The sequence below is a fragment of the Bombyx mandarina genome, chromosome 06 (assembly GCF_030267445.1).
Source record: "Bombyx mandarina strain Sakado chromosome 06, ASM3026744v2".
Classification (NCBI taxonomy): domain Eukaryota; kingdom Metazoa; phylum Arthropoda; class Insecta; order Lepidoptera; family Bombycidae; genus Bombyx; species Bombyx mandarina.
In genome coordinates, this window is record NC_143213.1 from 10,846,943 (window position 1) to 10,872,716 (window position 25,774).

General features: G+C 42.1%; 2 protein-coding genes and 2 long non-coding RNA genes across 7 annotated transcripts in view; 2 read left to right on the forward strand and 2 right to left on the reverse strand.

Moving 5' to 3' along the window:
* The window catches only part of LOC149502838 (uncharacterized), a 118,784-nt gene that overhangs the window by 82,224 nt on the left and 10,786 nt on the right, over positions 1-25,774 (reverse strand). The gene's annotated exons all lie outside the window — the stretch shown is intronic.
* On the forward strand, positions 9,284-13,256 carry LOC149502840 (zonadhesin). Its single transcript, XM_089728483.1, has 6 exons — positions 9,284-9,305; positions 9,899-10,096; positions 10,348-10,518; positions 11,606-11,797; positions 12,408-12,605; positions 12,857-13,256. Exons 1-6 carry the CDS (start codon positions 9,284-9,286, stop codon positions 13,063-13,065), a joined length of 990 nt encoding a protein of 329 aa, XP_089584609.1. The 3' UTR covers positions 13,066-13,256.
* Positions 14,055-17,820, reverse strand: LOC149502841 (uncharacterized). Of its 4 annotated transcripts, none has more exons than XR_016323224.1 (3): positions 17,050-17,820; positions 16,299-16,390; positions 14,055-15,275 (listed from the first exon to the last, which is right to left on the reverse strand). It is a non-coding gene; the product is annotated as an uncharacterized LOC149502841 (long non-coding RNA). The 4 variants fall into 4 exon arrangements; XR_016323227.1 differs by having other exon boundaries at positions 16,579-17,820; XR_016323226.1 differs by having other exon boundaries at positions 14,055-16,390; positions 16,579-17,820.
* Positions 17,838-24,514, forward strand: LOC149502842 (zonadhesin-like). Its single transcript, XM_089728484.1, has 5 exons — positions 17,838-17,847; positions 18,461-18,652; positions 19,648-19,845; positions 21,688-21,858; positions 24,250-24,514. Exons 1-5 carry the CDS (start codon positions 17,838-17,840, stop codon positions 24,477-24,479), a joined length of 801 nt encoding a protein of 266 aa, XP_089584610.1. The 3' UTR covers positions 24,480-24,514.

A 25,774-nucleotide genomic window follows, 5' to 3' on the forward strand; every position in this document is an offset into this window, starting at 1 on the left:
ATTAAATTATTAAGCTATTGCATAGATTTCATCGCGGGCCTTGAGCATCATTATCATCATCATCATCAGCCATTATCTGCCCACTGCTGGACATAGGCCTTCCCCAATGCCTTCCACATAATGCGGTCTTCTGCCTTCCGCATCCAACGACTTCCCGCCGTGTGTAATAAGTCATCAGTCGACCTGGTTGGAGGACGCCCCACGCTCCTGGTACCCATCCGTGGCCTCCATTCGAGGACTTTCCTCCCCCATCTGGCGTCGCTGGCTCGACAGATGTGACCGGCCCATTGCTACTTCAGCCTGCTAACTTTGAGAGCTATGTCGTCGACTTTGATTCTCCGTCGAATTTCTTCGTTCCGGATTTTGTCCCTTAGAGAAATACCGAGCATAGCTCTCTCCATCGCCCGCTGTGCGACTCTTAACTTATGGGCCAGCCCTGCCGTCAGTCTAAAGCGAATATGTATTCAACTTTAAACTAAACATAAACGTTAAGCAAACTATGCGCAAGCACTGCGAAGCGGGTTAGCAAGTAAAACACGACATGCATCCGACGGCAAGACAGGTTACGGACTGGCCGGCCGATCGATTGGAAGACGCGGGTGACGTGCGCGCGCGCGGGGGCCACCCGTAGTGCTTGCGCACGGTGCGTCATTGCTAACTATATATAAATGATGTTTGTCACAAAAGTAGACAATATTAAAAATTAATATAATTTCTCAATCAACGATATATACATAAAATTTCACTTATGTAACTACATAGTTACCCCACATCACCCCCCTCCAGAGACCGGGTTACGGGCGATAATAGTCCGGAAATCTGACCCTACGCCCCGATCTAGTTCGACGAGTATGTTCTTCGGCTTCCGGTAGCACCCGATCGTCTGTGTGAGGAGTACGTAAGTGTGTGTGGTTGGTATGTGTGTGTGGTGTACGTGTGGGCTGTGTAAGTGCTGTGGTGTCTGGGTCATGTAGTATGTAGGCCGGCTTGATGCGATCCACGGATACCGTGACCTTCTTACCATTGGCTATGATCGTGAAGACTTTATCCCCACGCTGAACCACTTCGAATGGTCCAGTGTATGCTGGTTTCAAAGTTCCACCGACAGTACAGTCACGCAGGAATACGTGACTGCAAGTGGCCAAATCTTTAAAAACGAACGTGGTCTTTTTTTGATTACTATGGCGAGACGCAGGCGTTGGCTTCAAATTTTGCACAATACCACGTAGCTTTGATGCAAATTCTGTCAAGACTGGTGTACCGCCAAAATCTGGTTCTGTGTTAAAAAATTCACCTGGCAAACGAAGTGGCTCACCATAGAGTAGTTCAGCGGAGGTGGTTTGAAGGTCTTCTTTGAAAGCGCTACGGATGCCCAGTAAGACCAGAGGAAGGGAGTCGACCCAATTTGCACTCTCGTGGCAAATTATGGCAGCTTTAAGCTGCCTGTGGAATCTTTCTACGATTCCATTGCACGATGGATGGTATGCAGTTGTCCGTCGATGCTGAAAACCTATGAATTGTGCAAGACTTCTGAATAGGGCTGACTCGAACTGTGCCCCACGATTGCTAACAATGTCGGCAGGGCACCCGAATCGCGAAATCCACCCACTGACTAAGGCTTTAGCTACGGCTTCCGCAGTGATGTCGGTCAAAGGGATAGCCTCTGGCCACCGTGTAAAGCGGTCGATCGCCGTGAGGCAGTAACGATACCCCTGTGAAACTGGCAGAGGGCCAATCAGGTCAATATGAATAAATTTGAACCTGGCTGCGGGAAGTTTGAATGTTCCCATGGGTGAACTTACGTGTCTCGTGACTTTGGAGCGCTGGCATGCTAAGCATGTACGGACCCACTCTCTGCAGTCCCGTTGGACGCCTGGCCATACGTACCTCTCTGAGACAAGCTTCGCCGTGGCGTTAGCACCTGGATGGCTTAGAGAGTGTAAGCTCTCAAAAGCTTTCCGCCGAAGCACTTTGGACATGAAAGGTCTCAGGGTCTCGGTCGAGTCATCGCACCAGAGCTCATATTGCGACCCGGGCAGTTTTATTTTTCTTAGGCGCAGTGACCTCTTACCTTCCACGATCAGTTGCTCTAGCTCTTTATCAGACTGCTGGGCAAGGGCCAGCTGGTCCAAATTTAAAGGCTGCACAACTTCCTCAATTCTTGAGAGGGTATCGGCCACCACGTTGTCCTTACCTGAAATATGGCGGATGTCGGTGCTGAACTGCGCGATTAGGTCTAGATGCCTAAACTGCCTAGGAGAGCAGTTCTCCTTCCGATTATGGAAGGCAAACGTGAGTGGTTTGTGGTCCGTATAGATCACAAAGTCGCGAGCCTCGATCATGTGGCGGAAGTATTTTACGCTCTCGTAAATGGCGAGGAGCTCTCGATCATACGGTGAGTACTTTTGCTGGGTGGGACTCAGCTTGTGAGAGTAGAAGGCTAGAGGCTGCCACGCATCTCCATTGTGCTGTTGGAGGACAGACCCTATAGCGCTGTCGGACGCGTCAGTTACCAGTGCCAGCCTGGCGTCGCATTTTGGATGAGCCAGCAAGGCGGCCTGACAGAGGCCTTCTTTGCAGGCTTCAAATGCCTTCGATGCCTCACCTGTCATGTCGATTGGTTGAGAGCCTTTGACTGATCCAACGCGTTGAGGGGTGCTTGATGTTGGGCTGCGTTAGGGATAAACCGCCTATAGAAGTTTATCATCCCCAGAAACCTGCGTAGCTACCTGACAGTCTTGGGGGTAGGAAAGCTCTTTATAGCTTCGACCTTCTCTGGCAGAGGAGTCGTTCCTGCAGCTGAGATGCGGTACCCCAAAAACTTGACCTCCGAGGCACCGAATACACATTTCGAAGTGTTGATGACCATGCCATACTCACTCAATCTGCTAAACAGCTGATGAAGGTGTTCTTCATGGGTGCTCTGGTCTTTAGAAAACACTAAAAAATCATCTAGATAGGCGTATGTAAAATCTAGACCCCTTACCATTTCATCTACGAAGCGCTGAAATGTCTGTCCGGCATTACGAAGTCCGAACGTCATGTACGGAAATTCGTACAGGCCGAACGGCGTTGTTATGGCGGTCTTCGCGATGTCGCCTGGATGTACGGGTATCTGATGGTAAGCCTTCACTAAATCGATGGTTGAAAATACACTGCTACCAGATAGACTATGTGCAAAGTCGTGGATGTGTTTGATTGGGTACCGGTCGGGGATTGTTCGAGCGTTCAACATACGATAATCGCCACAGGGACGCCATCCGTTGTCCTTTTTAGAGGCGAGGTGAAGCGGCGACGCCCATGCCGAATCTGATGGACGACAGGTACCAATTTGTAGCATAGCATTAAACTCAGCCTTAGCTGTTTTTAATTTTTCAGGCGCCAATCGGCGCGGTGTACATGATACAGGCGGCCCAGGTGTGGTGCGTATGTGGTGTACAGTATTGTGACGAGGTGTGGTGTTTATTCCATGAGGACGAGTAATCTCGGGGTATTTTGCTAGTATGTCATGATACACAGACTTACCAGACATTACCTTGACCGAAGAAACATCCTCATTAGTGCGGGCAAGCAAACCCGGGGACGCTAGCATTGTGCTACCATCGATTAGGCGTTGATTGCGAATATCTACAACAAGATTATAATGTGACAGAAAATCAACCCCTATTATCGCCTTTGTAACGTCGGTTACTATAAACCGCCAAGCGAAGTCGCGGCGCAAGCCTAGGTTTAGTACAAAGTGGGCGTACCCATATGTATTTATTATCGAACCGTTTGCCGCACTGAGTTCATAACCGGTTTTAAAACGTCTTTCTTTAACCAATGTTTTAGGAAAAACACACAAATCACTTCCCGTGTCCACTAAAAACTGTATTTTAGTCCTTTTATCCACCACAAATAAACGGCCGGTACTGGGGCAGTCGACGGCCATGCTTACCGGCTGCCCGTTTCTTTTCCCGCGTAGTCACAAGGTTTCACGCATTTGTGCGCCTTCGATCCATGCTTCATATGATACCAGCAGGTGGGAAACTTCCGGTAGTTGGACTGCGACCTGGTGCTGGTAGACGATGAACGGCCACGACGTCTATACGTCGATCTATCTCTCGGACGTGACATTCGATCTAACTTGGCTGACAGAGCTTGTACCTGCTTAGTGAGCGCCGCAATCTGCTGGTCTCCCGTTGTGGATGAAGCGGAAGCTGTTGCGACCTGCAAACCTGGTGCCGCTATATCCATAATCTGGTCTGCCAGTTCCGAAACCTCTTCCAGCTGTAATTTGCTTTGGGAGGCGATGATGGTCTGGACACCGATGGGAAGGCGACTGGTCCATACGGTCCGGATAAAGTCATCGGGAACACCTGGACCTGCGAGCTGCTTTAAATGTCGCAGAAAAATCGACGGCTTCCTATCCCCCAGTTCTTCGTGGTTTAACAGCTGCATGACCTGGCGTTCGCGTGATTGCGTGAGCCGTTTTATCAGCACGGTTTTCAGGCGCTGGTACTTATCCGCTGCGGCAGGGGATGTGATTACATCTTCCAAAATCTCTGCGTAATTTGCCTCCAGCTGTGAGATAGCGTAGTGGTACTTAGTCTCATCCTGTGTCACCTTTGCCAAGGCAAACTGGCTTTCCAGAGCTGCAAACCACAATTCTGGTTTTGTCGGGTAGAAAGCAGGTACCCGCACGCCGACACGGTTAACGTTCGAATCTCCATCTTTATTGTCGTCTTTGTTTGCCATTGTGTTCTAATTTGGGGTCACCAGTAAAGCGAATATGTATTCAACTTTAAACTAAACATAAACGTTAAGCAAACTATGCGCAAGCACTGCGAAGCGGGTTAGCAAGTAAAACACGACATGCATCCGACGGCAAGACAGGTTACGGACTGGCCGGCCGATCGATTGGAAGACGCGGGTGATGTGCGCGCGCGCTTGGGCCACCCGTAGTGCTTGCGCACGGTGCGTCATTGCTAACTATATATAAATGATGTTTGTCACAAAAGTAGACAATATTAAAAATTAATATAATTTCTCAATCAACGATATATACATAAAATTTCACTTATGTAACTACATAGTTACCCCACAAGTCTCCAGGTTTCCGCGCCGTAGGTTATCGCGGGGAGAACGCCTTGAGCGCGGCGACCGAATCATGAAATTCCGTAACAAAAAAAAACCTTACACCCCTCACTCCGCCTACCATGTAGCTCGCGTTCAACACATTCACACGTTGCGCTTGTGTAGTGTTTGTGAATAAGCGCGTGGCGTGACGTCACACTGCATGCGCATCATGAAATTATTGATTTCTTTTTTTTTGTTTTAGATACCTATATATATATTTTTAAATTTTCTACCAGTGATTGGATTCTTTGCATAAGCCGACTTCTTGAACTAATTTATACTTTTTTATTTGCATAGATGGGTGAGCGAGCTCACGGCCCACCTGATGTTAAGTGCTTACTGGCTAAGTGCCCAGATACATTTACTTTTTAATGTTTAATATAGCGTGGTCCTGTTTTATTATTGTTTTAATATTAAATTATCATTGTCTAATTATAATTGCATAAGTTGATAAAAAATGCTATGCAATAGCTTTACCGCGGCAGTTCCCGAGTGCCACATGTTTTTTTTTTAATAAAATTCAGTTTTGGTATTGCAGGCGGAGGCAGACTAAGTATTAAAAATATTGTTTTTTTTTTTATTGCTATATAGGTGGACGAGCTCGCAGCCCACCTGGTGTTAAGTGGTTGCTGGAGCCCATAGACATTTACGACGTAAATGCGCCACCCACCTCGAGATATAAGTTCTAAGGTCTCAAGTATAGTTACAACAGCTGCCCCACCCTTCAAACCGAAACGCATTACTGCTTTACGGCAGAAATAGGCAGGGTGGTGGTACCCACCCGGGCGGACTCACAAGAGGTCCTACCACCAGTAAGTTTGTTAGCAATTTAATCGTCCTACACCCATATTATAGATAGTATTTCTTTTGGAGTCGGGTTGTTGTGTATCATTAAATATTTATTTTACTGCACATCTGACATCACACATCGAGATACCTGCTCAGCTGCTGCTAGTCAAAATTAAAATTAAATGCAAAGCAGAGATATCGCGGACGCATTTTGCGTCTCTTGCACACCAACGAAAACTTTTTAAGGGCTTAGTTATCAGTTGAAACCTGTTTCAGCTCCAGTGACGTGCACACGACCCAACGAAGTTTGGAATCCGTGTGCACAATGTTTGGCGGAACGATGCGAGGATGTAAACAGTACCTCTAACCTGAATTGTCCTGCTGAACTGCGCTCTTACTGCAGGCCGCAGTGCGTGTGTGCAAAAGGCTATTACAGGAACAACAATGACGTTTGTGTCCCGAAGAACGCGTGTCGTAAGTGAAATGTTATAGAACATTAATATCTTGACTTTCCTAGATTTCTTTATGTGTTAAGTCGATGATCTGTTATGATGATAGTATGTCTGCCTATTAACCGGAAAGAAGAGTTTCACACGGTTCACATATTTTTTGAGGTTACTTCTATTCTTGTAATAAATATTTATTGGAGTCCTTCCGGAAATCCTATTTGAAGTTCATCGTTTTTTTAATTTAAAATGTTAACACAAACTATTATTTCTAAACAGCTGGTCAGTGTCCGGTGCCCGCCAGGTGTAGACCTACCTGCTCTGTGCCGAATCCACCGAACTGTCCACCTTACAAGCCGCCTGCTGAGAACGTGGACGGATGTCAATGTCAAGAAGGGTACATCTTGTCTGAAACAGAAGGGAAATGTGTTAAAATAGAAACCTGCCCTAGTAAGTTACGTTTAAATTTGTTTTCCTACCTAAGCTGAGAGCCTTGAGAGGCTATATCAGCGTAACCTTAACTAGTAGGTGAGCTCACGGGGCTCAAACCTGACGACGTTGCTAACACGAACCCTAGCAAGAGCCGTGCTTCGCAGAATCTACCACCGGATCGGAAACGCGACCCACTGAGAAGATCCGGCGAGAAACTCAGTAGGCTGTGTCTGAGGGTTAATTTACTCGTCGAGCCCTTCGTCGCAAGCGACGGATTCGACGATAGCGATGACTGGTGCTTGAGGTTAATTTACGTAGTCACTACATCATACCTCTTTTAATGAAATTTAATTACATTTGTAAGCTTCAATTCTTCAATTCTACATGAAATTTGCAACAACCCAAATTAAACTAAAAATTAACACAAAAACTAAAAAGTGCAATAGGCCGTTTCTGAGAAAAAATAAAATTTCCCCGCGGGTTTTCAGTACATACGGTGCAGAAGAAAAGATATAAGTACTTTAGTACAAATGCGGCGCTTTCCATATATGTATCATAATAATATGTGATATCCTTTTTCCCAACAAATATACATCAAATTTCTGTCTTCTAGTCCTCGTCATCCAGTTGAGCTTCTTGTGGCAGGGGTTGTGACCACCTCCATCCGTGTCTTTCGTACTTACGATCTTGTGTCATCTTGTTCTGTCTTTGATTACTTGTACATCATCGCAGACTCTGTAACCGAGTGTGGTGCAGATCTGTTCAAAAGGAACGCATTAGGTTGCTGCCTCGCCATATTTTTCCTTCCACTTTGCCAGTAACAACTAGCTTCTCTAAATTATTTCTATGTTTTCGGGCAATGTTTCCGAGGTACTCTAGAATTAGCTTAAAGCAAATGTTAGAAAGCCTTGTGTTGTTTATTATTAAGAGTTTGCAGGGATAAAACCAATAGATTAATCAAGCTCGTCTTTGCATTTTTAATTGTTTTATCAAAATATAAGTTTTTTGTATGACTGAATCTAATTAAAATTTCAATATCCAAGTGTTACAAATATCTGTTACAATTGATAGTGTTAACTAGAATTAATTAGGAACTTTATTTTAGGTCCGTGCAATGCAAACGAAACGCTCGTATCCTGCAAAGCTGGTTGTCCCGCCGACTATTGTCCAACAAGCGACAGCCGCGCTGTAGCTGCATGCGCGCGTCCCTACCCATGCAGTCCTGGCTGCGTTTGTAAACAAAATTATAAGCTCCTAAGTGAGAATGACAAGAGATGTGTACTGACCACAGACTGTCGTAAGTACAACATGTAATACAATCAACGCTGTTTTGGTGGTTTTTTGATGCTATTGACGAGATGAGGTCCACTCTTGAATGCCGTTTCCCCTAGAACAAATATTTATACAATACCTATATTAACTACTGAAATACTCCAATGTTGTTTTTTCCTGAATTTATATGGAACTTTCTAAGATTAGTAAAGTTACAAACAATAATGATTAAATTATTAAGCTATTGCATAGATTTCATCGCGGGCCTTGAGTATCATTATCATCATCATCATCAGCCATTATCTGCCCACTGCTGGACATAGGCCTTCCCCAATGCCTTCCACATAATGCGGTCTTCCGCCTTCCGCATCCAACGACTTCCCGCCGTGTGTAATAAGTCATCAGTCGACCTGGTTGGAGGACACCCCACGCTCCTGGTACCCATCCGTGGCCTCCATTCGAGGACTTTCCTCCCCTATCTGGCGTCGCTGGCTCGACAGATGTGACCGGCCCATTGCTACTTCAGCCTGCTAACTTTGAGAGCTATGTCGTCGACTTTGATTCTCCGTCGAATTTCTTCGTTCCGGATTTTGTCCCTTAGAGAAATACCGAGCATAGCTCTCTCCATCGCCCGCTGTGCGACTCTTAACTTATGGGCCAGCCCTGCCGTCAGTCTCCAGGTTTCCGCGCCGTAGGTTATCGCGGGGAGAACGCCTTGAGCGCGGCGACCGAATCATGAAATTCCGTAACAAAAAAAAACCTTACACCCCTCACTCCGCCTATCATGTAGCTCGCGTTCAACACATTCACACGTTGCGCTTGTGTAGTGTTTGTGAATAAGCGCGTGGCGTGACGTCACACTGCATGCGCATCATGAAATTATTGATTTCTTTTTTTTTGTTTTAGATATATATTTAATTTTTTAATTTTCTACCAGTGATTGGATTCTTTGCATAAGCCGACTTCTTGAACTAATTTATACTTTTTTATTTGCATAGATGGGTGAGCGAGCTCACGGACCACCTGATGTTAAGTGGTTACTGGAGCCCAGATACATTTACTTTTTAATGTTTAATATAGCGTGGTCCTGTTTTATTATTGTTTTAATATTAAATTATCATTGTCTAATTATAATTGCATAAGTTGATAAAAAATGCTATGCAATAGCTTTACCGCGGCAGTTCCCGAGTGCCACATGTTTTTTTTAAATGAAATTCAGTTTTGGTATGGCAGGCGGAGGCAGACAAAGTATTAAAAATATGGTTTTTTTTTTTTTTATTGCTAGATAGGTGGACGAGCTCGCAGCCCACCTGGTGTTAAGTGGTTACTGGAGCCCATAGACATTTACGACGTAAATGCGCCACCCACCTCGAGATATAAGTTCTAAGGTCTCAAGTATAGTTACAACAGCTGCTCCACCCTTCAAACCGAAACGCATTACTGCTTTACGGCAGAAATAGGCAGGGTGGTGGTACCCACCCGGGCGGACTCACAAGAGGTCCTACCACCAGTAAGTTTGTTAGCAATTTAATCGTCCTTGTCTATAAAATGTTAACACCCTAATCAACGTATTCAAGACATAGTACTTTAATATGAAAAAATTTTTATAGTACATTAGAGAAATATTATAGATAGTATTTCTTTTGGAGTCGGGTTGTTGTGTATCATTAAATATTTATTTTACTGCACATCTGACATCACACATCGAGATACCTGCTCAGCTGCTGCTAGTCAAAATTAAAATTAAATGCAAAGCAGAGATATCGCGGACGCATTTTGCGTCTCTTGCACACCAACGAAAACTTTTTAAGGGCTTAGTTATCAGTTGAAACCTGTTTCAGCTCCAGTGACGTGCACACGACCCAACGAAGTTTGGAATCCGTGTGCACAATGTTTGGCGGAACGATGCGAGGATGTAAACAGTACCTCTAACCTGAATTGTCCTGCTGAACTGCGCTCTTACTGCAGGCCGCAGTGCGTGTGTGCAAAAGGCTATTACAGGAACAACAATGACGTTTGTGTCCCGAAGAACGCGTGTCGTAAGTGAAATGTTATAGAACATTAATATCTTGACTTTCCTAGATTTCTTTATGTGTTAAGTCGATGATCTGTTATGATGATAGTATGTCTGCCTATTAACCGGAAAGAAGAGTTTCACACGGTTCACATATTTTTTGAGGTTACTTCTATTCTTGTAATAAATATTTATTGGAGTCCTTCCGGAAATCCTATTTGAAGTTCATCGTTTTTTTAATTTAAAATGTTAACACAAACTATTATTTCTAAACAGCTGGTCAGTGTCCGGTGCCCGCCAGGTGTAGACCTACCTGCTCTGTGCCGAATCCACCGAACTGTCCACCTTACAAGCCGCCTGCTGAGAACGTGGACGGATGTCAATGTCAAGAAGGGTACATCTTGTCTGAAACAGAAGGGAAATGTGTTAAAATAGAAACCTGCCCTAGTAAGTTACGTTTAAATTTGTTTTCCTACCTAAGCTGAGAGCCTTGAGAGGCTATATCAGCGTAACCTTAACTAGTAGGTGAGCTCACGGGGCTCAAACCTGACGACGTTGCTAACACGAACCCTAGCAAGAGCCGTGCTTCGCAGAATCTACCACCGGATCGGAAACGCGACCCACTGAGAAGATCCGGCGAGAAACTCAGTAGGCTGTGTCTGAGGGTTAATTTACTCGTCGAGCCCTTCGTCGCAAGCGACGGATTCGACGATAGCGATGACTGGTGCTTGAGGTTAATTTACGTAGTCACTACATCATACCTCTTTTAATGAAATTTAATTACATTTGTAAGCTTCAATTCTTCAGTTCTACATGAAAGTTGCAACAACCCAAATTAAACTAAAAATTAACACAAAAACTAAAAAGTGCAATAGACCGTTTCTGAGAAAAAATAAAATTTCCACGCGGGTTTTCAGTACATACGGTGCAGAAGAAAAGATATAAGTACTTTAGTACCAATGCGGCGCTTTCCATATATGTATCATAATAATATGTGATATCCTTTTTCCCAACAAATATACATCAAATTTCTGTCTTCTAGTCCTCGTCTCCCAGTTGAGCTTCTTGTTTCAGGGGTTGTGACCACCTCCATCCGTGTCTTTCGTACTTACGATCTTGTGTCATCTTGTTCTGTCTTTGATTACTTGTACATCATCGCAGACTCTGTAACCGAGTGTGGTGCAGATCTGTTCAAAAGGAACGCATTAGGTTGCTGTCTCGCCATATTTTTCCTTCCACTTTGCCAGTAACAACTAGCTTCTCTAAATTATTTCTATGTTTTCCGGCAATGTTTCCGAGGTACTCTAGAATTAGCTTAAAGCAAATGTTAGAAAGCCTTGTGTTGTTTATTATTAAGAGTTTGCAGGGATAAAACCAATAGATTAATCAAGCTCGTCTTTGCATTTTTAATTGTTTTATCAAAATATAAGTTTTTTGTATGACTGAATCCAATTAAAATTTCAATATCCAAGTGTTACAAATATCTGTTACAATTGATAGTGTTAACTAGAATTAATTAGGAACTTTATTTTAGATCCGTGCAATGCAAACGAAACGCTCGTATCCTGCAAAGCTGGTTGTCCCGCCGACTATTGTCCAACAAGCGACAGCCGCGCTGTAGCTGCATGCGCGCGTCCCTACCCATGCAGTCCTGGCTGCGTTTGTAAACAAAATTATAAGCTCCTAAGTGAGAATGACAAGAGATGTGTACTGACCACAGACTGTCGTAAGTACAACATGTAATACAATCAACGCTGTTTTGGTGGTTTTATGATGCTATTGACGAGATGAGGTCCACTCTTGAATGCCGTTTCCCCTAGAACAAACATTTATACAATACCTATATTAACTACTGTAATACTCCAATGTTTTTTTTCCCTGAATCTATTAGGAGCTTTCTAAGATAAGTAAAGTTACACATAATAATGACTAAATTATTTTTGAATGAAATGCGTAAAATAAATTGAGTTTTATTGCAGGCGGAGGCAAACGCAGACTTAAAAATATGTTTGTTTGCAATTTAAACGTCCTTGTCTATGAATTGTTAACACCCTATCAGCTAATCAACGTATTCAAGACATACTTTAATATGAAAATTTTTTATAGTACATTAGAGAAATATTATAGATAGTATTTCTTTTGGAGTCGGGTTGTTGTGTATATTAAATATTTATTTTACTGTACATCTGACATCACACATCGAGATACCTGCTCAGCTGCTGCTAGTCAAAATTAAAATTAAATGCAAAGCAGAGATATCGCGGACGCATTTTGCGTTTCTTGCACACCAACGAAAACTTTTTAAGGGCTTAGTTATCAGTTGAAACCTGTTTCAGCTCCAGTGACGTGCACACGACCCAACGAAGTTTGGAATCCGTGTGCACAATGTTTGGCGGAACGATGCGAGGATGTAAACAGTACCTCTAACCTGAATTGTCCTGGTCAGCTGCGCTCTTACTGCAGGCCGCAGTGCGTGTGTGCAAAAGGCTATTACAGGAACAACAATGACGTTTGTGTCCCGAAGAACGCGTGTCGTAAGTGAAATGTTATAGAACATTAATATCTTGACTTTCCTAGATTTCTTTATGTGTTAAGTCGATGATCTGTTATGATGATAGTATGTCTGCCTATTAACCGGAGAGAAGAGTTTCACATGGTTCACATATTTTTTGAGGTTACTTCTATTCTTGTAATAAATATTTATTGGAGTCCTTCCGGAAATCCTATTTGAAGTTCATCGTTTTTTTAATTTAAAATTTTAACACAAACTATTATTTCTAAACAGCTGGTCAGTGTCCGGTGCCCGCCAGGTGTAGACCTACCTGCTCTGTGCCGAATCCACCGAACTGTCCACCTTACAAGCCGCCTGCTGAGAACGTGGACGGATGTCAATGTCAAGAAGGGTACATCTTGTCTGAAACAGAAGGGAAATGTGTTAAAATAGAAACCTGCCCTAGTAAGTTACGTTTGAATTTGTTTTCCTACCTAAGCTGAGAGCCTTGAGAGGCTATATCAGCGTAACCTTAACTAGTAGGTGAGCTCACGGGGCTCAAACCTGACGACGTTGCTAACACGAACCCTAGCAAGAGCCGTGCTTCGCAGAATCTACCACCGGATCGGAAACGCGACCCACTGAGAAGATCCGGCGACAAACTCAGTAGGCTGTGTCTGAGGGTTAATTTACTCGTCGAGCCCTTCGTCGCAAGCGACGGATTTGACGATAGCGATGACTGGTGCTTGAGGTTAATTTACGTAGTCACTACATCATACCTCTTTTAATGAAATTTAATTACATTTGTAAGCTTCAATTCTTCAATTCTACATGAAAGTTGCAACAACCCAAATTAAACTAAAAATTAACACAAAAACTAAAAAGTGCAATAGGCCGTTTCTGAGAAAAAATAAAATTTCCACGCGGGTTTTCAGTACATACGGTGCAGAAGAAAAGATATAAGTACTTTAGTACTAATGCGGCGCTTTCCATATATGTATCATAATAATATGTGATATCCTTTTTCCCAACAAATATACTTTTTTATCTATGTATGTTCACCGATTTGTCGAGAATGCTTGAAACGATTCTGATAGTTCTTTTTTCTTTTTTTGTTCGAAAGGATAGACTTCCCGAATGGTCCTGTAATCATCAAGATCTGATGATGGGATCCTGGAGAAATCCAGGAAAATTTATAATTTTTAAAGCCTATAGTTTATAGCCTAAGTTGTTTGGTGTTTCTTGTTATTCTTCTTATTCTGCGCCGCCGCGCACCAGCCGGCCGACGCCTTGTACATCAATATTACACGCTTGATCATTATTTTGCTGCGGTGTTATTTTAAAACTGCGATATCTTCTCATACTCATTAAAATACTCATAGCGAGATACTCATTAAAATCAAGTGAGGGGAAATTTCTTTAAAATTAAATACTTGTGATGAATAACGTATTTATTTGGATAGGAATTTAATATCATCTTCATAAAAACACCTTCACTTATAATGCTTTATTTTAAAACAAATTTGGTTAGCATAAAAAACGATATAGTGAGCCAACCTTAAAATATAGACATATGCTGTTGCGGACTTTTTTTAGAACTTTTAAAGGAGAACAATTTTGTCATACATTATTTTAGCGAAACTTTAACTGTGTCCGCAGTGCACGCAACGGAAGCTCTCAAAAGGGAAAAAAAACCCGACTATGAAACATTCTTTATTGGTGCTCCGCTTGTCAATACAAGCGCAATAATTGGTCTTAGCGTGATTTTATAAATTAAATGAGCTATCTAAGACTGAAAGAATTTTTCAAATAGGTCCAGTAATTCCTGAGATTTGCGCGTTCAACCAAACAAACAAAAAAACTCTTCAGATTTATTATATGTGATATATAGATATGTGATACACTTTTCCCAACAAATATATATCTTATTTCTGTTTTCTTGTCCTCGTCCCCCAGTTGACCTTCTTATGTCTGGGGTTGTGACCACCTCCATCCATGTCCTGTCTTTGATTCTTTGTACATCATTGCAGACTCTGTAATCGAGTGTGGTACAGATCTGGTCAAAAGAACGCATTGGGTTGCTGCCTCGCCATATTTTCTATTCCATTTTGCCAGTAACAACTAGCTTCTCAAAATTATCTCTATGTTTTCTGGAAATGTTTCTGAGATTCGCTTAAGGCAAAAGCTGGAAAGCCTTATTTTCATTATTACTCGGAGTTTGCAGGGATAAAATAAATAGATTTATTTATCTCATCTTTTCATTTTTAATAGTTCTGCAAGTAGATTTTATATATTACTGAATCCAATTAAAATATAGTGTCCAAGTGTTACAAATATCTGTAACAATATGATACAATATGTAACAGATATTTGTAACGGAACGGATCGATAGTGTTAACTAAAATTAATTAGGAACTTTATTTTAGGTCCGTGCAATGCAAACGAAACGCTCGTTTCCTGCAAAACTGGTTGTCAAACGAACTACTGTCCAACTAGCGACAGCCGCGCTCTAGTTGATTGCGCGCTTCCTTACCCATGCAATCCAGGCTGCGTTTGTAAACAAAATTATAAGCTCCTAAGTGAGAATGACAAGAGATGTGTGCTGACCACAGACTGTCGTAAGTACAACATGTAATACAATCAAAGTTGTGTTGTGGTTTTTTGATGCTATAGACGAGGTGAGCTCATGGTCCACTCTTGAATGCCGCTTCCCCTAGAACAAACATTTATACAGTACGACCTATACCTACTACTGGAATACTCCTGTCTTTCGTGAATTTATTAGGAACTTTCTAAGATTAGTAAAGTTACACACAATAATAACTAAGTTATTTTTTAATGAAATGCGTAAAATAAATTCAGTTTTGATATTGCAGGCGGAGGCAGACGAAGAATTAAAAATATAGTTGTTTGCAATTTAAACGTCCTAGTCTATAAATTGTTAACACCCTAATCAACGTATTCAAGATAATACTTTGTTATGATTTTTTTATAGTAGTACATTATAGAAATATTATGGATAGTATTTCTTTTTGAGCCGGGTTGCTTTGTATCATTAAATATTTATTTTATTTCACATTACAATGTGTACATTTATTAACATCTAACCTTCACACATCGAGATACCTGCTGAGTTGCTGCTAGTCAAATGTACAGCAGAGATACCGCGGACGCATTTTTGCGTCTCCTGCACACCAACGTAAACTTTATAAAAGCTCAGTTATCAGTGGAAACCTTTTTCAGCTCCAGTCACGTGCACACGACCGAATGAAGTTTGGAATCCGTGTGCACAATGTTTGGCGGAACGATGCGAGGATCTCAACAGTACCTCTAACCAGAATTGTCCTGCTGAACTGCGTTCCTACTGCAGGCCGCAGTGCGTTTGTGCAAACGGCTATTATAGGAACAACAATGACGTTTGTGTCCCGAAGAAATCGTGTCGTAAGTGAAATGTTATAGGACATTAACAAATATCTTGTCTTTCCTAGGTTTCTTTATGTGTTAAATCGATGATCTGTTATGATGATAGTATGTCTGCCTATTAACCGGAAGGAAGAGTTTCACATGGTCCACACATTTTTTGAGGTTATGTACTTCTATTCTTGTACTAAAGTATTTATTGGAATACTTCCGGAAATTCATTTAAAGCTCATCGTTTTTTAAGTTAAAATTTTAACACACACTATTATTTCTAAATAGCTGGTCAGTGCCCGGTGCCCGCGAAGTGTAGACCTACCTGCTCTGTGCCGAATCCACCGAACTGTCCACCTTACAAGCCGCCTGCTGAGAACGAGGACGGATGTCGATGTCAACCAGGGTACATCTTGTCTGAAACAGAAGGGAAATGTGTTAAAATAGAAACCTGCCCTAGTAAGTTTTGTAGTTAACATGCAAAAATTCGTTACATAGTTACAGTGTGGTATGCATTAAAAAAAAACAGAACAGAAACGGGTACTCATCATACGGAACTTCTTATTGAACCGTTCTTTTCTATATCGAGTCGAATTAACTCTTACCGCTCCTATTTAGTTTATTTAATGACATTCCCCGGTCGCCGCCGACCCAGTTAGCCTGATTCGCTGATGACACCGCCTACTGTTCGAGTAGGAGCAAGTCCCTAATCGCGAGTAAACTCCAGAGCGCAGCAGTAGCCCTCGGACAATGGTTCCGAAAATGACACATAGACATCAACCTAGCGAATAGCACAACGATGCTATTTCAAAGGGGAAACTCTACACGGATTTCCTCCCGCATTAGAAGGAGAAATCTCACACCCCTATCACCCTCTTCAGCTAACCTATTCCCTGGGCCAGGAAGGTCAAGTACCTGGGAGTCACCCTGGATGCATTTATGACATTCCGCCCGCATATAAAATCAGCCGCGTTTAATCTCGGCAAATTTTACCCCGTGACATGTAAGCGCAGTAAATATCCCTTCGGAACAAGGTGACACTTTACAAAGCTTTTATAAGGCCCGTCATGACTTACGCGAATTTGGTGTTCGCTCACGCAGCCCGAACACATATAGACACCCTTCAGTCCCTACAATATCGTTTTTGAAGGCTATTCGTCGGATCTCCGTGGTTCGTGAGGAACGTCGACTTACACGGCTACCTGGGCCTCGAATCTATACGAAAACACATGAAGTCACCATCGGAACGTTACTTCGATAAGGCGTCATGATAATCGCCTTATCGTTACCGCCGCTGACTGCTGCCCGAATCCTAATCACGCAGGAGTCAGTCACCGTCGACACCCTAAACATGTCCTTACGGATTCAACAGATCCAATAACTTATATTAGACGCCTTCAACTCTAACACTAGGAGCAGGCTTAAGGACCCCGGTAACCGTACTGGTAGAACTGGGCAAAGAGTTCGACGTGCAACCTAATCCATGAATCAACCCGCCGAGCTTCTCGCCAGATCTTCTCAGTGGGTCGCGATTCCGATCGGGTGGTAGATTCATTCGCGAAGCAGCTGCCCTTGAGTTGTTAGGTCTCCTTTGGAGACGCTCGGGCAGCTGTTAGCGAATCCCACACCTCCTGGCTGAGCCTACCTTTCCTGGTGAAACTGGAGAGGGCACTGGGCTACCAGTAATCACTCATTCATAAAAAAATGGAAACGTGCATTAGGCAGTATTATTGCTAGCTCAGCCAGAAACAAAATTGTAAGCGATATGCTAAGAACTCTTTTAAGGAACCTCCCATTGTAGTCTCGGTTTAGTCTATTCACCGTATTGAGCCTTTTATACTAGTTAGATACATATATCATATTTATGTTAATTAGTAATTAAAAGGAGAAATACTACTGAGTTTCTCGCTACCCAGTGAGTTCCTGGCCACTCACTGAGTTTCTCGCAGAATCTTTTTAGTGGGTCGCGATTCCGATCCGATGGTAGATTCTGCGAAGCATTGCTCTTGCTAGGGTATTTGTTAGCACATTCTCTCAGGTTGAACCCCGAAAGCTCATCTACAAGTCAGAGCGCAGCTGGAATAGACCCTTAGTCTATCAGCGAATAGGTAGGAAAACATAACATAAATTATATTATATTGTATTGTAAAATGTACGGGGGGGGGGGGGGGGTGTCTACGGCGTGCTTTATATTTGGCCATTACCGGAGTCCCATATTCACAGTCACCGCCCGCTTTGGGTCATGAGGTCGAAAAATCAATTGCGGCCATTTCGACGATTAATCTGGAACGCATGACTAATTCGCGCCAAAAACAATTTTGATTAATGAGATAAACTGAATTTTGTTAATATAATTTAATTACTCATCTAAATCGGTGTACATTTTAAGTTGTCCGATAAAATATTTATAAATGGATTTTGGAAATATGTTATATGTATGTCCAGTTCTGTTATGATAACTATAAGTAACTGAAGAATATATTTCAGGTCCGTGCAATGCAAACGAAACGCTCGTGTACTGCAAAGCTGGCTGTCCCACCGACTATTGTCCAACAAGCGACAGCCGCGCTATAGTTGCTTGCTCACCCCCCTATCCATGTAATCCGGGCTGCGTTTGTAAACCAAATTATCGAATCTTAAGTCAGGATGACAAGCGATGTGTGCTGACCACAGACTGTCGTAAGTACAACATAGAGTATAGTAAAAATAGTTTTATTGGGCATTACGGTGATATCTTCTGGTTGTCGTAGGGCTTCTTGTGAGCTCCTAGGGGTAGGCTACTAGGGGTAAGTTCTTCAAACGAGGCTTGTGGAGAGTACTTAATGGTAGGCAGCAACTTAGCTTTGCCCCTGACATTGCTGAAATCCATGGGCGATAGTAACCACTCACCAGCAAACCTGTCCTTTCTGCCGCAGTATCGCGTCCAGATAAGAAGGGCGGGGCAGCAGTTGTACCACAGAACTGACACTAAGAACTCTTATTTTTGTTGTTTAACTTTTATTTTTGTTGCTCAGATTGATCAAGACAAAAGTATGAAAGATGATATAAATGTTGATGGAATAATTCTTTGTGAAAACACTTCTTAAAAGTTTCCCGGTATTCATTGCTTTGATATTTAATTATAACGATACTGATTTATTGTTGAACGGTCCAATGAAAAATTCCCTGAGGCCGTATTTTACTTAAAATTTCTTTTTTTTTAAACATTAAGGCGAAACAATTGAGAAATATAAATAAATCCGAGTGGGACGAAATTCAAAGGCTATCTGAATGGCCCTGCGAAACAGATTGGATTTACTAAAGCCTATTAGGAACGCTTTGGACTAGTATTTATGGATAACTTCTTCGAAGTTAAAGTATATTGCAATATAAATAAATATATTTCCAGAGATAAGAAGGGTATCTATTAAGGGTCGACAAACATTTAGTATTCTGGGGATGCTTGAATGGATACTTAATGAAACACCAATATTATGACTAAATGTATCTAACACAATTATTTTCGTGAAATTTGATTTAAAAGTCACGCTATCATCATCAAATCTACTAAGAATGAGAAAAAAATATTCTAACCACTTCTACTGTAGTATTATATTATATTAATTGGTATCAGAGGTTCACTGGCAACTTTAGATATTAATTTGTTCTAAACGTGAACCAAAAACCTATTTTAGCTCCAGTGAAATGCACACGACCGAATGAAGTTTGGAATCCGTGTGCACAATGTTTGGCAGAACGATGCGAGGATCTCAACAGTACCTCTAACCAGAATTGTCCTGCTGAACTGCGTTCCTACTGCAGACCGCAGTGCGTTTGTGCAAACGGCTATTACAGGAACAACAATGACGTTTGTGTCCCGAAGAACGCGTGTCGTAAGTGAAATGTTATATTCATAATTTTATAGTATGTTTTAGAGTCTAATTTGTTCACATTGTTTCTCTACGTAAGTTTGTCTATATATCCTCCAAATTCCTAGAGTTTTGAGTAACGATAATATAACGACGGATTATATATAAACGTGCCTGTCAGGAAGCATCATGCCTTTCGTTTTGAAGAATGGTATCGCCATTATTCCAAAAAACTGAGTTGAGTCGACGTCTTCTGGTGGATATCGAACACGTAAACACGTAAACGTAAAGTTCTGATAGTTTATGGCAGCCTTTTCCAAATAGTGCGATAACGTCCCCTTGTGGGCGCTGCAGGCCTAAAGGGGGGCGGTAAGAGACCCAGAAAAAAAATGGGAGCGTTGTGTAGAGACGTGGGAGGCGATTTGTAATTTCATGTAGGATGACTCTTAGACACCGATTGAGCTCTCGCTAAAGTGGTTTTTAAGTAGGTGAAAAAATGGGGACACAAAAAGTAATTTATTCTCAAAGTGGGCAGTATACAAAATAATAGGTTGGGGAAAAGTTTATTCGTATTTTTTATGAAAATTCACAACATTTTTTAATATAGTTTATTTACATTTAACTAAAGTACCATTTTGTTCGATAACTTTTTGCCATCTTGTACGTAGGGACATGATCCCTTTGCTATAGAAATTTTGGGGCTTCTGATCAAAATACCGCGACAATTGATTTTGGCAGTCCTCTCGTGATGTTAACCTGACACTGCCTAAAGAATTCTGAAGAGACCGAAACAGGTGGAAACCTGAAGGTACAACGTCAGGACTATACGGCGGATGCATTAACACCTCCCAGCCAAACTCCCTTAATTTTTGCTGAGTGGCTAAAATGTGTAAGGTCTAGCGTTATTATGATGAAAAACCACACCCCTTCTGTTGATTAATTCCGGCCACTTTCTCTCGACTTGTTGCTTTAATCTCATCAGTTGTTCGCAGTAGAGTTTGGAATCGATGGTCCTGCCTGGTGGTAACAGCTCATAATGAATAATGCCCTTCAAATCCCACCACACACACACGGCATCACCTTGTTGCGAGTTAGCTCGGGTTTCACCACAGTCTGTGAAGCCTGACCGGCCTTTGACCACGACCTTTTTCACACGTTCTTGTCGTACGTGATCCACTTTTCATCACCAGTTATCAGCTTCTTCAAAAATGGTTCGCTTTCATTACGTCGCAATAAAGAATCAGAAATGAGTACACGGCTCATTAGGTTTCTTTCAGTGAGCTCGTGAGGTACCCAAATATCGAGCTTTTTTGTGTACCCGGTTTTTTCAAATGCGCCAAAACTGTTTTGTGGTCAATTCCCAGTTCTTCAGCTACGTCGTAACTACTGATATGCCGACCTTGCTCCACTTTTCAAAAAGGACATCCATTTTATCCGTAATAGGGCGACCAGAGCGACGTACATTTTTGACTTCTTTAAAAATTTCCGGATTGAAAACGCTTAAACCAAATTTGTGCTACCCTCACAGACACTGCACGAGGTCCATAAACATTGCAAATTTTTTTCGCGGCTTGCGTTGCATTTTTACCTTTTTTGTAGTAAAATTTTAAAATGTATCGAATTTCTTCATTAGATTCACTCATCTTGACAGTACGAAAAATAAATAAAAAAATTAAAATAACCTACTTTAATAATTTGTATGCTATAAATATATAAATCGAGTTACCTGCAGTCAAACTGCGTAAGTAGTTTTGCGGGGCATGGTTTAAATGAAAGTGTAACTTTTTATGAATAAATATATTACATGCAAATACAAAAATACAATACATAATTTTTGAATTTTAACACACAAATGTTTTTAAACAGCTGGTCAGTGTCCGGTGCCCGCCAAATGTAGACCTACTTGCTCTGTGCCGAATCCACCGAACTGTCCACCTTACAAGCAGCCTACTGAGAACGAGGACGGATGTCGATGTCAACCAGGGTACATCTTGTCTGAAACAGAAGGGAAATGTGTTAAAATAGAAACCTGCCCTAGTAAGTTTTGTGGTCATCATGCAAAAAATCGTTTTAAAGTTACAGTTTGGTATACATGACACTAACAGAGCAGAAACGGGTGCTCATCATACGGGACTTCTTGTCGAACCGCTCTTTTCGGTATCAACTCGAAGGAGCCCGTTCTGCCCCGTGGCAACTCACGGCTGGAGTACCGCAAGATTCCGTCCTCTAGCCGCTCCTATTTAGTTTATTTATCAATGGCATTCCCCGGTCGCCGCCAACCTAATTAGTCTGATTCGCTGATGACACAACCGTTTACTACTCGAGTAGGAACTACTCTCTAATCGCAAGTATGCTCCAGAGCGAAGCCGTAACCCTCGGACAGTACCTGGTAACCGTACCGTCGTACTGGGCAAAGAGCCCGCTGAGTTTCTCGCCGGATCTTCTCAGTGGGTCGCGATTCCGATCCGGTAGTAGATTTATTCGCCCACTTGTCCTGGTGAAACTGGAGAGGCATCCGGGCTATCAGTAATCCATCATTAATAAAAAAAACGGAAACGTGCATTACGCAGTATTATTGCTAGTTCAGTCAGAAAAAACTGTAAGCGTTATGACTATTGTCCTGTCAACGATAATCGTGGAGTTATAATTTGTGAAGGCTTTCCATTAGCCCCCTGTTACTCTGGATTCCTAGAGTTTTGAGTAACGATATAACGACGGATTATATATAAACGTGCCTGTCAGGAAGCATCATGCCTTTCGTTTTGAAGAATGGTATCGCCATTATTCCAAAAAACTGAGTTGAGTCGACGTCTTCTGGTGGATATCGAACACGTAAACACGTAAACGTAAAGTTCTGATAGTTTATGGCAGCCTTTTCCAAAGAGTGCGATAACGTCCCCTTGTGGGCGCTGCAGGCCTAAAGGGGGGCGGTAAGAGACCCAGAAAAAAAATGGGAGCGTTGTGTAGAGACGTGGGAGGCGATTTGTAATTTCATGTAGGATGACTCTTAGACACCGATTGAGCTCTCGCTAAAGTGGTTTTTAAGTAGGTGAAAAAATGGGGGCACAAAAAGTAATTTATTCTCAAAGTGGGCAGTATACAAAATAATAGGTTGGGGAAAAGTTTATTCGTATTTTTTATGAAAATTCACAACATTTTTTAATATAGTTTATTTACATTTAACTAAAGTACCATTTTGTTCGATAACTTTTTGCCATCTTGTACGTAGGGACATGATCCCTTTGCTATAGAAATTTTGGGGCTTCTGATCAAAATACCGCGACAATTGATTTTGGCAGTCCTCTCGTGATGTTAACCTGACACTGCCTAAAGAATTCTGAAGAGACCGAAACAGGTGGAAATCTGAAGGTTCAACGTCAGGACTATACGGCGGATGCATTAACACCTCCCGGCCAAACTCCCTTAATTTTTGCTGAGTGGCTAAAAATGTGTAAGGTCTAGCGTTGTCATGATGAAAAACCACACCCCTTCTGTTGATTAATTCCGGCCACTTTCTCTCAACTTGTTGCTTTAATCTCATCAGTTGTTCTAAGTAGAGTTTGGAATCGATGGTCCTGCCTGGTGGTAACAGCTCATAATGAATAATGCCCTTCAAATCCCACCACACACACACGGCATCACCTTGTTGCGAGTTAGCTCGGGTTTCACCACAGTCTGTGAAGCCTGACCGGCCTTTGACCACGACCTTTTTCACACGTTCTTGTCGTACGTGATCCACTTTTCATCACCAGTTATCAGCTTCTTCAAAAATGGTTCGCTTTCATTACGTCGCAATAAAGAATCAGAAATGAGTACACGGCTCATTAGGTTTCTTTCAGTGAGCTCGTGAGGTACCCAAATATCGAGCTTTTTTGTGCACCCGGTTTTTTCAAATGCGCCAAAACTGTTTTGTGGTCAATTCCCAGTTCTTCAGCTACGTCGTAACTACTGATATGCCGACCTTGCTCCACTTTTCAAAAATGACATCCATTTTATCCGTAATAGGGCGACCAGAGCGACGTACATCTTTGACTTCTTTAAAAATTTCCGGATTGAAAACGCTTAAACCAAATTTGTGCTACCCTCACAGACACTGCACTAGGTCCATAAACATTGCAAATTTTTTTCGCGGCTTGCGTTGCATTTTTACCTTTTTTGTAGTAAAATTTTAAAATGTATCGAATTTCTTCATTAGATTCACTCATCTTGACAGTACGAAAAATAAATAAAAAAATTAAAATAACCTACTTTAATAATTTGTATGCTATAAATATATAAATCGAGTTACCTGCAGTCAAACTGCGTAAGTAGTTTTGCGGGGCATGGTTTAAATGAAAGTGTAACTTTTTATGAATAAATATATTACATGCAAATACAAAAATACAATACATAATTTTTGAATTTTAACACACAAATGTTTTTAAACAGCTGGTCAGTGTCCGGTGCCCGCCAAATGTAGACCTACTTGCTCTGTGCCGAATCCACCGAACTGTCCACCTTACAAGCAGCCTACTGAGAACGAGGACGGATGTCGATGTCAACCAGGGTACATCTTGTCTGAAACAGAAGGGAAATGTGTTAAAATAGAAACCTGCCCTAGTAAGTTTTGTGGTCATCATGCAAAAAATCGTTTTAAAGTTACAGTTTGGTATACATGACACTAACAGAGCAGAAACGGGTGCTCATCATACGGGACTTCTTGTCGAACCGCTCTTTTCGGTATCAACTCGAAGGAGCCCGTTCTGCCCCGTGGCAACTCACGGCTTGAGTACCGCAAGATTCCGTCCTCTAGCCGCTCCTATTTAGTTTATTTATCAATGGCATTCCCCGGTCGCCGCCAACCTAATTAGTCTGATTCGCTGATGACACAACCGTTTACTACTCGAGTAGGAACTACTCTCTAATCGCAAGTATGCTCCAGAGGGAAGCCGTAACCCTCGGACAGTACCTGGTAACCGTACCGTCGTACTGGGCAAAGAGCCCGCTGAGTTTCTCGCCGGATCTTCTCAGTGGGTCGCGATTCCGATCCGGTAGTAGATTTATTCGCCCACTTGTCCTGGTGAAACTGGAGAGGCATCCGGGCTATCAGTAATCCATCATTCATAAAAAAAACGGAAACGTGCATTACGCGGTATTATTGCTAGTTCAGTCAGAAAAAAACTGTAAGCGTTATGACTATTGTCCTGTCAACGATAATCGTGGAGTTATAATTTGTGAAGGCTTTCCATTAGCCCCCTGTTACTCTGGATTCCTAGAGTTTTGAGTAACGATATAACGACGGATTATATATAAACGTGCCTGTCAGGAAGCATCATGCCTTTCGTTTTGAAGAATGGTATCGCCATTATTCCAAAAAACTGAGTTGAGTCGTCGTCTTCTGGTGGATATCGAACACGTAAACACGTAAACGTAAAGTTCTGATAGTTTATGGCAGCCTTTTCCAAAGAGTGCGATAACGTCCCCTTGTGGGCGCTGCAGGCCTAAAGGGGGGCGGTAAGAGACCCAGAAAAAAAATGGGAGCGTTGTGTAGAGACGTGGGAGGCGATTTGTAATTTCATGTAGGATGACTCTTAGACACCGATTGAGCTCTCGCTAAAGTGGTTTTTAAGTAGGTGAAAAAATGGGGGCACAAAAAGTAATTTATTCTCAAAGTGGGCAGTATACAAAATAATAGGTTGGGGAAAAGTTTATTCGTATTTTTTATGAAAATTCACAACATTTTTTAATATAGTTTATTTACATTTAACTAAAGTACCATTTTGTTCGATAACTTTTTGCCATCTTGTACGTAGGGACATGATCCCTTTGCTATAGAAATTTTGGGGCTTCTGATCAAAATACCGCGACAATTGATTTTGGCAGTCCTCTCGTGATGTTAACCTGACACTGCCTAAAGAATTCTGAAGAGACCGAAACAGGTGGAAATCTGAAGGTACAACGTCAGGACTATACG

Coding starts and splice junctions, on each gene's coding strand:
- LOC149502840 (XM_089728483.1), top strand. CDS start 9,284: ATGGCAGGCGGAGGCAGACAAA. Junction 10,519..11,605: donor TAAAATAGAAACCTGCCCTA/GTAAGTTACGTT, acceptor ACTTTATTTTAG/ATCCGTGCAATGCAAACGAA. Junction 12,606..12,856: donor TGTCCCGAAGAACGCGTGTC/GTAAGTGAAATG, acceptor ATTTCTAAACAG/CTGGTCAGTGTCCGGTGCCC.
- LOC149502842 (XM_089728484.1), top strand. Junction 18,653..19,647: donor TGTGCTGACCACAGACTGTC/GTAAGTACAACA, acceptor AACCTATTTTAG/CTCCAGTGAAATGCACACGA. Junction 21,859..24,249: donor TAAAATAGAAACCTGCCCTA/GTAAGTTTTGTG, acceptor GTTTTTAAACAG/CTGGTCAGTGTCCGGTGCCC.